This window comes from Saccoglossus kowalevskii, chromosome 21, assembly GCF_978046115.1.
Source record: "Saccoglossus kowalevskii chromosome 21, keSacKowa6.1, whole genome shotgun sequence".
In the NCBI taxonomy this organism is placed as follows: domain Eukaryota; kingdom Metazoa; phylum Hemichordata; class Enteropneusta; family Harrimaniidae; genus Saccoglossus; species Saccoglossus kowalevskii.
Window position 1 is genome coordinate 28,967,290 of NC_140661.1, and position 11,842 is coordinate 28,979,131.

The 11,842-nt window shown below is 42.4% G+C and overlaps 1 protein-coding gene across 1 annotated transcript; it reads right to left on the reverse strand.

Annotated features, from left to right (window-relative positions):
* Positions 1–2,231: 2,231 nt before the first annotated feature.
* LOC100373242 (uncharacterized) lies at positions 2,232–8,036 on the reverse strand. The gene has a single exon (XM_002741880.2). It carries the CDS (start codon positions 8,034–8,036, stop codon positions 2,232–2,234), a length of 5,805 nt encoding a protein of 1,934 aa, XP_002741926.2.
* Between the last annotated feature and the right edge of the window lie 3,806 nt (positions 8,037–11,842).

Consider the following 11,842-nt stretch of genomic DNA (forward strand, 5'->3'; position numbering starts at 1 on the left):
ATTTCGTAAACTCGAAAAAACAGACGAAAAAAATAAAATCTAAAAAAAAATACCAGGTTGAAGAATATTAGTTGCTCCTTCGAATTTCGCCAAAGCCTTACCTACATTTTACCGATATCTGCAGAATAAATCAAGAAAACTACACAAATTGACTCGTAACCAGTCTTGTGATCGGTTGTTGACAAATGCTGAACAGGCCACGCCTCCAACTGTGCCTTGCGTTCGGGCAAACCGTTAGGAATTCCTAAATGGAGTAAATTTGTGTAGTTTTCTTGATTTATTCTGCAGATATCGGTAAAATGTAGGCGGGGTTTTGGCGAAATTTGAAGAAGCAACTAATATTCTTCAACCTGGTATTTTTTATATATTTTATTTTTCATTCTTTTCGTCTGTTTTTTCGAGTTTAAAAAATGTGAGCTGGCTGGAGCCTTCATCCCCCCCCCCCCCCCCCGCGCTCATAGAGACTGCGTATTACAGTTGATTATAGTTCCTGGGCTCCCTGTGCAACGACGAGTTCATTAATACCTGGGCTTACTGAACACTCGGGAGTTGTTTCGTAAATTGCGCTCAGGTGGACTCAGATGGTTATAACAAGTTAAAATAACACTTTGAATGCACATACAACCTGTTACAGCAATTCCAGGCACTGATTTGACGCCGAAGTAGTGCTAGATGAGATAACTTACTACAATAGGTTACACACTTTGTTTTCACATTTACAGAAGTTGTTACAAATAATGCAGACAACATGTCAGCAATTTGAAGCGCACTGAAAGAAAGCTCCGCCCAGAAAAGTGGCAGTATATTAGTTTTGAATATCTCTTCCAATAAACGATCGAGGCTCTCAGCTTAGTTTCATGCTTCAATTTGTGTCGCATGTTATTTCAGTGAGAGGGGCGCATAACGTGGTGGCACTGTAAAAACCGTTAGTTACCCGTGGATTTATTTTACAGAACCAGATGACCGACTGATCATGACAGAATTATTGATCAAAGTGCATTATTCCTACTATGGAAATATGTCCTATGAAGACTTCATCCAGTATATCAATAATGAAGGGAGGGTTGTCGCCGTACATACACAAGTAGATTTGTCGAATGTTTTATAATATTCGACATAGTCTATAACGTTGTCAGTTAGTTTTTTAGTCGCGGATTGGTCCCTCTTACTCTTTCTTGGTAAGATACTCTCGGTGGTAACAAACCGTTTGACAATATTATAAGCTGTCTGCTTTGAAACACCATTTCGATCTCTAATCTCAGCAAATGACAGTCCACAAAAATACAAATCGACAACTCTTGTTCTCACTTCAACTGTTTTTTTCAACTGACTTTGTAGCAAAAATAGAAAACATTATGGGCAATATCTGCCAATCATTACTCTGATTTGCAACCAATGTATATATTTCTAGTTACAACTTATTTACAGCCGTTCTGGGCAAGATAATGGAATGATCCCAACTGTGGGCGTGCCAATACAATGGCGCCATCAAGTCTAGATTGGAAAAGACCCAAGTGTTTTGCAAAGTTCCAAGATATATTGCTAACTGACTGTCCGAATAATTCTCAGAACGGCTGTTGTTGTGGACGGATAAAGTCCAGCACAGGTCCTTTCCCTTATTAACACACAGCAAGACAATCTCAGTATGCGAAGTCAGTCAAAATGAAGGACTACTCCGTTTATTTAGAAACTGGATGACAAAACTAACAAGACTCACAAGTGAAACGTGCTTTCGGTCGGACGCGTGTTTTTGCGCGTATAGCGCGTGATCGTTGAGATTACTTCTCCTACGTTCGCAATGGGTCCGACTTTTAAAATGGTCAATCTGGTAAGATTGTGTTTGTTTCTAAACTTGTAATGCTTATAACTCAGCGACTAAAGGCCGGATCGTAATCAGAGAAACATGTATAAGTAACTATAAACACGAACTAGAACATAAAAACATTTGTATAACCATCGATCAATAATTGCACAATAAATGGGAATTTTCGATCTCCGCGCGACATATTCCGGGGGCCGACAAAATGGCCTCAATTATTGACGATTTCACAGTAAAAGTAAAGTCTGTAACATAAACATGAATCAATTGTTCAGAATTAACAAATACCCTGTCAATGAAATGAACATGAACGTAATACTATAGCTCATAGTATGGGAAGTTTCAAACATAATATCATCAAACTGAGATCAATATACTCATATTTGTAATTGAGAAATGAATAAATGTCAGTTTATTTATTATTGTACATCAGACGCAGGTTGGCGACTTCAAATGCTTCTCTCCGTGGTCGCGATGACTGCGTTGTGTTTGAATTCTTGGTGGGGGACATTTGGTCTGCTCTGTCCTCAGTTGCGTCTTCTGGGACACCGTTCTCATTCGGGGGTTTCCCGGTAACTGGTGACGTCATAGTTGGATTTCCCTCAGTCAGCTGTTCGTTGTCGACATCCGGGACGGTTGGTGGCGACTGTATGGCGCTAGTCCGTTGTTCTTCGACTTGACTCGTCTCCAATAAATACAACTTATTAACGGGACGATTTGTTTTTCCAAGTTTGGTCTTGATTTCGACGACACGTACAAGTCCATCTTTGCCGGGTAGTAAGCGGGTAACTTTTGCCATGTGCCAATTCACTCGTTTCTCCACGTCGCTATGAACGAGTACAATGTCGCCCACTTTTATAGTGTTGTTTTTCACACCTCCGGCGGTGTGAGTGTGGCGTTCTCGGAGCGCGGTGAGATACTCGGCTGACCACCTTTTCCCAAATTGGCGTTGTAGTTTTGCCAAATGTTCAAAGCGAAGATTTACATTATGATGAGTTAGTGCGATAGGATCACTCAGGTGGTTTGACGCGTCATACGGTAGACTGTATACATTTCTCCCGATCATAAGGTGAGATGGGGTAAGTGGTACCAAGTCGTCTGCGTGGCTAGCGATGTGCGTCAACGGGCGGTCATTTATGACAGATTCTACCTCTGTTAATATAGTTTGCAGTTCGTCAAACGTCACGCATGCTTTTCCCAGTACTTTCTTTAAAGTTGATTTGGTTATTCCAATCATACGCTCGTAGAAGCCGCCTACCCATGGCGCGCGTTTCGGGATAAACTTCCACATTGTACGGTGATGCGCTAACAATGCTTGAACTTCGGGGTCGTTCATTAGTCGTCTCAGTTCGTGAGCTGCGGAAATAAATGTAGTAGCATTGTCCGATATTAACATTGATGGAGTTGAGCGGCGGGCAGCGAATCGGCGAAAAGCTAGCAGGAAAGATCGGGTAGACATGTCCGGTACGAGTTCAAGGTGAACTGCCCTTGTAGTCGCGCATGTAAACAGACAAACATACGCTTTAGTTACTGTTTTGTTGGGTGCGCTTCTCACGTATAAGGCGCCAGTATAATCAATACCGCTGATTCGAAATGGAGGTGTCGCGGTTACACGACATTCTGGGAGCGGAGTAGATATCGGTTTTGCGTAAGCTGGTCCGCTGACTTTCCGGCAGACCACACACTTGTGGAGCACGTGATTCACAACGCGGCGTATAGAATTTATCCAATAGCGATCTCGCAAGGCGTTAACCGTAGACTGGGGTCCGCGGTGCATGATACGATCATGTGTAGCTCGTACAATAAGTCGGGTTAACTGATGATCACGTGGTAACAATATCGGGTGTTTGGTATCATAAGGTAGATCTGCGTATTGAAGACGACCGCCTAGGCGTAGTAATTTATCCTCGGCAATAAATAGCTTTAGTTGGCTTCTAAGATGGCCGTATTTCTTATTGTCATTTTTGGTAGACACGAATATATCAGCAAAGTGTTCATGTTGAATGTCAGTAATCCAGTGTATTTCTGCATTATTTAATTCCGTGGCACTGGGTTTATCTTGGGTGCATTTCTCTTTCGATTTCAGTAGTTGTACGAATCTCAACACATAAGCAGTAATTCGCAAAAGTTTGTTGTAATTGTTATTGTAATCATCCAGATTGATCACATATTGTAATCCAACAGGTACTTCCTTAGTGTTTACGGTGCGCGATGCATTGTGACTGCCGACTGGTACCGACGGAGTATTCTCACGGGTAAGGCTTTCCCGGGTCTGTGACGTCACTGCGGGGCTTCTATCTAATGATGACGTCATTGATTCTTTGTTGACATAGGTAGCGGGGATATCCTGATGAACTAGCGGCGCGAAATCGATGTCCCCAGTTGGTGTCAATGCTACGTGATTGACAGATATGTTTGGCTTGTCAAACAACTCGCATGTTGGCCAAAAATCACGATTTCCCAGCCACGGAGGACCTTTCCACCACAATTCAGAATCGCGTAATTCCTTGGAGGTGATACCGCGAGTAAGCAGGTCTGCTGGATTGCATTTGGTCGGCACGTACTTAAACTCTTGTGGTAAACTGACGATTTCACTTACGCGATTTGCAGTGAAAGTGTCCTGTTTTCCGCGTGCATTTAACCAGTGCAAAACGATCTGTGAGTCCGACCAGAGAAACTGTTTTGCAACATTATACTTTGTAGACAGTGCTGTAGATACAAATTTGCTCAACCGCGTAGCAATTACGGCTCCCATCAATTCTAACCTTGGTAAGGTCAATGTCTGGTTATTTACTGGAGTTACGCGTGTCTTAGACATGGCGAGCGAAGTTCCATTTCCTGATTTTACGTATACAACTCCACCGTATGCTTTGTCAGACGCATCCGCGAACGCATGTATTTCAACTTCGTTGTTGACAGTATTGTCCGTTTCATTGAAATAGCGTCTTCTCACGTTTATCTTGGAGGCGGAGTGGAGGTTTTCGGCGATTACTTCCCAATCGTTGCGTAACTTATCAGAGATAGGAGTGTCCCAGTGTTGATTCTGTTTCCATAACGTTTGTATTAATCGTTTAGCGGCGATATGCGCGGGCGTCAACAAACCCAATGGGTCATACAAACTAGCGGTGTAACTAACAATGTCACGTTTGGTAATCAGTGGGTCGTTACTAGGCAACTCGATTTGTTTACATTGTAGTATGTCGCGATTTGTGTCCCATTTCATACCGAGAACTGTCACGGGGTTATCGGATTTCCCCCGTCCATCATGGGCGGCGAGTTCGCGTATAGCAGCGTCATTAGAACTCCAACTTCTTAAGTTGAACCCGCGTGTAGCCAATAACTGTGTCGCATCGTGATAGTATTGGATGGCTTCACTCGTGTTTGTGCTCCCGGTTACGACATCGTCTACGTAAATGTTCTGTTGAAGATCATTCGCGGCTGGTACGTCAGTGTTATTGTCGATGAGTGTTTTGATGGCCGCGTTTAATATGAACGGGCTTGGACTTGCACCAAATAAAACAGAACAAAATTGATAAGTAGAAAAGTCGCTGTTGACGTCTTTGATGTCCGATAGCCATAAGAACTTAGTGTATTGGCGGTCTTCTGTACTTAATCCAATTTGTAGAAAGGCCTTTTCAATGTCACTTGTTATGGCAACCGGATTCGCTCTGAAGCGCAGTAGGATACCAGTGAGGTCGTTCAACAAGTGAGGGCCTATCTCTAAACAATCATTCAAACTCGGTTGACCGGCCCCAGATTTAGCACTGCAATCATAGACGACACGAATTGGGGTGGAGGCAGAACTTTCTCGTTTTATTGCCCTATGCGGTAGATAGTGACCTGTATTGTTATTGTCCGGTACAACTTTCTCTATGTAACCTTTATCCAGCTGATCGGTAATCACCTTATCATACGCCTGAATAATGTCACGTGGTAATTTTCGTACCATGTTTCGCGTGCGCTGTTCAGTTGCGTAGTAGTTAGTTGGCAGGGGATCGTGATTTGGTTTCCATGGCAACTTGGCGCTAAATCGACCATTGACTACGTCCAAGCAGTTTTGACTATACTGCTTGTACTGTTCTGTGTGACTAACTGTTACTGGATCTTGATTGATTTGTTCACGGATCCCTATAGATTCTAAGTCCCAAAATGATGCAATGTTCTTGTCTAACACCTGACTAGTTCGTAGTGCTTGTATTTCGGCGGTGAAATGGAAAGCGGTTACACTATTGGAGCGCGTATTTCGTACGTGTGTTTGACCAGTGAACGCCGCTGCGCGTGTTACGTGGTTTCGGTCGACAGGCCCCGAAAGTAAATATCCGAATACGGAATCGACGGCGGTGGGTCCCGGGCCTCTAATAACATGATTACGGACATAGTCCCAGTACTTGTCGGCTCCAATCAGAATGTCTATTCTTATAGTAGACTCGCTGGGCATCGGTTTTTGGGCTAGATTTAATCCTCGCAAATGGGGCATGTTGGTAATATTGGTTGTCACAACATTAGTGAGCTTATCGGAAATTTCCTTAACGTATAGAACATCGATGGGCTTTTTCTGTCCGTCTCTAGTATGTAGTTGTAACGTAGTATATGGCACGGATTTGCATTCGGCATCCGGGTTGTTGAACGACTTCAATCTGAGTTGTTCAGTGAAATGTACGTTGGCGTTAAGCCTTTGGGCGAGATTGTGAGTCACAAAACTACGATCGGCTCCTTCATCAAACAGAGCTGTAGCGTAGACCATTTTACCACGGTAAGAGACTGGAATAGTAGCTGTTTTTAACAACACACGGTTTGGGGGATTACTCGGTGTAATATTACGATCGCCTGAGTACCGATCGCTTCGGTTCGCCAATTTCTGTGAAGCATGGGTAAAATTCACACTCACAGGGGGAGTTTCAGAGCCTGAATTGTTTGAGCTATTGTCGTTCGATTGTTTGTTATGACGATGTAGCGAAGTATGGTGTCGCTTCTTACATATTTTGCAACTATACTTTGACTTACAGGAGTTGGCTTTATGAGATCCCAAACAGTTAAAGCACAGCTGATTGGTTTTGACATACTGCAATCTTAGTTCTGGGGTGGCCACTTTGACGCATGAAGTCGGGTTGTGCATTTCTTGGCAGTAGACGCATTTACGTTCAGCGGGCGGCTTGTAGGCGGGTTTTCTCGGTTTGTGGGGTTTCTTCGCGTGTGTATTTGTGTAGAAGGCGGCAACTGTAGACTTTGTATCAGTTTCATCGTCACAGGAAAGTGTAGAGAATTTATTGCCGACAGAGAGAGCTCGTATTTCTGCTCGCATAGCAGCGGTCAGTTCGGTGAGTGTCCAATCGTCATCCCCGTGATTGCGTGCGAGTTGTTGTTGGAAGGTAATTGGCAATTTATCCAACAACATGGGGATCAAAAGAGCTCCGTAACTGCTCTCGTTCATGTGTAGAACTCGTAGACCGCGTATAGTAGTCTCGACCTCATCGTGGAAGCGTCGCAGACTCGTGGGATCGTTGTTCGGTGCCGGTAGCGCCCAAAGTGACCGCATGTGAGCGTCGATAATCATCTTGGGTTGTCCGTAGCGCTCTTTCAATAAATTGAAGGCGATTTTATAGTTGGCTTGTGTAGTTTGTAAGCCATCTATTGTCCGTTTGGCCTCGTCTGTGAGGAAACTCTTCAAATAGGTGAGTTTCTGAACTTCGGATAATCGGTCATCACTGTCGATCGCAGATGAGAAATTGTCGTGAAACTGGTTCCACTCGAGTGCGTCTCCGCTGAATTTAGGGATTTCCAATTTAGGTAGTTGCATAGACGATCTGTATGTCAGTGATGGTGGGAATTGAACATGTTGGTCCGCAGAATTATGAGACTGGTTACGCGCGCTGGCGTTGATTTGACTTTGTTGCGATTGATTGTAAACAACTCGATGTTTCTCGACGAACGAATCGACCCGAGCACATCTGTTGGACAGTTCCTGGTTATCCTTTATAACCTCGTCGAATTCTGGATCATCTACTTCTAAGTGGTCGTACAATTCACGATGCGCGGCGATAGAGTCTTCTTCTAGTCGATGTAGGCGCGACAGTCGACTTGCTATTTGTTCGTAGGCTGACGGTTTGTCTTGTTGGCTATTGAAGGTGCGAATTGAGTCCTCTTCAGGTTCTAGTGCATTAACAAGCACCCTTCTAGCTTTGTCCCGCTTCTTCCTTAGTTGGTTGAGCTTTGTCATGGCTGTAGCTAGATTGTTGTATCCGGACAACGAAGAACAAAAGTGTCAATAATCCTGGTCTCGGCACCATATGTTGTGGACGGATAAAGTCCAGCACAGGTCCTTTCCCTTATTAACACACAGCAAGACAATCTCAGTATGCGAAGTCAGTCAAAATGAAGGACTACTCCGTTTATTTAGAAACTGGATGACAAAACTAACAAGACTCACAAGTGAAACGTGCTTTCGGTCGGACGCGTGTTTTTGCGCGTATAGCGCGTGATCGTTGAGATTACTTCTCCTACGTTCGCAATGGGTCCGACTTTTAAAATGGTCAATCTGGTAAGATTGTGTTTGTTTCTAAACTTGTAATGCTTATAACTCAGCGACTAAAGGCCGGATCGTAATCAGAGAAACATGTATAAGTAACTATAAACACGAACTAGAACATAAAAACATTTGTATAACCATCGATCAATAATTGCACAATAAATGGGAATTTTCGATCTCCGCGCGACAGCTGTAAAGATATAATGTACAACAACATTTCTGACCAAATGGTATGGACGGAAAGTACAAATAAGAAATTGTACTTTTGATTTGACAAAGTCCATCAAACCGTCCAAAACTAATAAAATCTGAATTTGATACATAATGTACCAGTAATGTAAAAACGACTTTTAGTTTGGCTCAAAACTGTCGCGAAACTGCAGCGCGTCCAATGCTAAGGAACTCTACTTTGAACCTTCCCGCCAACGACCACAGGGAGCCCAGGAACTATAATCAACTTTAATACGCAGTCTCTATGAGCGGTGGGGGGGGGGGGTATCGGCTGGTATCTAGTGTAAGAAATAGACAAGGAATGAAGGCTCCAGCCAGCTCACATTTCGTAAACTCGAAAAAACAGACGAAAAAAATAAAATCTAAAAAAAAATACCAGGTTGAAGAATATTAGTTGCTCCTTCGAATTTCGCCAAAGCCTTACCTACATTTTACCGATATCTGCAGAATAAATCAAGAAAACTACACAAATTGACTCGTAACCAGTCTTGTGATCGGTTGTTGACAAATGCTGAACAGGCCACGCCTCCAACTGTGCCTTGCGTTCGGGCAAACCGTTAGGAATTCCTAAATGGAGTAAATTTGTGTAGTTTTCTTGATTTATTCTGCAGATATCGGTAAAATGTAGGTGGGGTTTTGGCGAAATTTGAAGAAGCAACTAATATTCTTCAACCTGGTATTTTTTATATATTTTATTTTTCATTCTTTTCGTCTGTTTTTTCGAGTTTAAAAAATGTGAGCTGGCTGGAGCCTTCATCCCCCCCCCCCCCCCCCCCGCGCTCATAGAGACTGCGTATTACAGTTGATTATAGTTCCTGGGCTCCCTGTGCAACGACGAGTTCATTAATACCTGGGCTTACTGAACACTCGGGAGTTGTTTCGTAAATTGCGCTCAGGTGGACTCAGATGGTTATAACAAGTTAAAATAACACTTTGAATGCACATACAACCTGTTACAGCAATTCCAGGCACTGATTTGACGCCGAAGTAGTGCTAGATGAGATAACTTACTACAATAGGTTACACACTTTGTTTTCACATTTACAGAAGTTGTTACAAATAATGCAGACAACATGTCAGCAATTTGAAGCGCACTGAAAGAAAGCTCCGCCCAGAAAAGTGGCAGTATATTAGTTTTGAATATCTCTTCCAATAAACGATCGAGGCTCTCAGCTTAGTTTCATGCTTCAATTTGTGTCGCATGTTATTTCAGTGAGAGGGGCGCATAACGTGGTGGCACTGTAAAAACCGTTAGTTACCCGTGGATTTATTTTACAGAACCAGATGACCGACTGATCATGACAGAATTATTGATCAAAGTGCATTATTCCTACTATGGAAATATGTCCTATGAAGACTTCATCCAGTATATCAATAATGAAGGGAGGGTTGTCGCCGTACATACACAAGTAGATTTGTCGAATGTTTTATAATATTCGACATAGTCTATAACGTTGTCAGTTAGTTTTTTAGTCGCGGATTGGTCCCTCTTACTCTTTCTTGGTAAGATACTCTCGGTGGTAACAAACCGTTTGACAATATTATAAGCTGTCTGCTTTGAAACACCATTTCGATCTCCAATCTCAGCAAATGACAGTCCACCAAAATACAAATCGACAACTCTTGTTCTCACTTCAACTGTTTTTTTCAACTGACTTTGTAGCAAAAATAGAAAACATTATGGGCAATATCTGCCAATCATTACTCTGATTTGCAGCCAATGTATATATTTCTAGTTACAACTTATTTACAGCCGTTCTGGGCAAGATAATGGAATGATCCCAACTGTGGGCGTGCCAATACAATGGCGCCATCAAGTCTAGATTGGAAAAGACCCAAGTGTTTTGCAAAGTTCCAAGATATATTGCTAACTGACTGTCCGAATAATTCTCAGAACGGCTGTAAAGATATAATGTACAACAACATTTCTGACCAAATGGTATGGACGGAAAGTACAAATAAGAAATTGTAATCCCCTTTTCATGCTACTGTTCAATGTGACTACTTAATTTTAGGTTTAAATGCATCCACAATAATGACCTAATCGCATTCTAATAACACTTCGTGCCTGGGGACAATGCACAGGCGTAAATAGATTTGGGTTGAAATCTGTAATTATTAATTACCTAATTTGCATAATGCATATTGATTATATGATAGGCAATTTCTGATATTTCTATAGATTGAACTTGACGTGGTTGTGCTCTGGAATAAATCAGACTGCAAACCACGGATGTACAATCGAATTCGTTTTCAGTGAGTAATGTATATATACACTTGTATACTGTGTATTACATTGTGCATGTCAAAAAAGCATACAAATATTATTTGCCAATATTCTTATTTTAAATGCTCATCATGAATTATTCATTAATTTTAAATATTCCTTCCACTGCATATATGGATCGTGAAACAATGTATTGTGAACGATTAATTTGAGTGTTATTAAACATTCACGTCAGAGGTACCAAGTTCGGAAATTCTCCACCTTTCTATCGAACAAAGACACACAATCGTGTCACATTTGGTCTCAGCCCATCGTCCGCCTGCACGGTGTTGTTCCGTTCGGACATTCCTCCCTCTACAGTGGAGTGCTTCGCCGGAACATTCACCTTGAAAATTCAAGATGGTCTCAGCCGCGTTGTTACACTCCCACGGCCGCCTCAAGACTGGGCCTCGTCGAGAGCTTGCCACAACTAAATGAAATCAGCTTTATTCACTTTCCAACTGTTAGCCAATCACAGATGAGTTTAAGAGCTCGAGGCGTGGCCTCCACACTTTCAATTCGCATTTAGCCAATCACAAAAAGTATTCAAACGCCATAATGTCAGATTAATTGCCCCCAATGTCGGGACATAACTCTCATACTTATCGGTGCCTTGTTGACTTAACCAACTTCCATAGTCGACCATTATATCAGCCAGTTGTTCCAATCACTAATTCCCTAACATACGAATGAACCTGATCATGACAAGTTACGAGCAGGTGTGGATTATCCAGGGGTCACCAGTGAAAGTCGCTATAACCGCAAACAGCGGGCTCACCTAAACACATGGAAATATAAATCATGACAGTATGATAAAAATGTTATTACACATCCATCACGAGATATCGCGCCGGTTTCTTGCGATCTTTGTATTTTATACCGTGTCATGAGTAAACACGAAGTTACTCTCCTCGACATATTTAGAATGAGTGTAAGTGGTAAATAAATCATATCCCCGTTAATACAAACGCCTTACGAAGATAACGTTACAATCGGATGA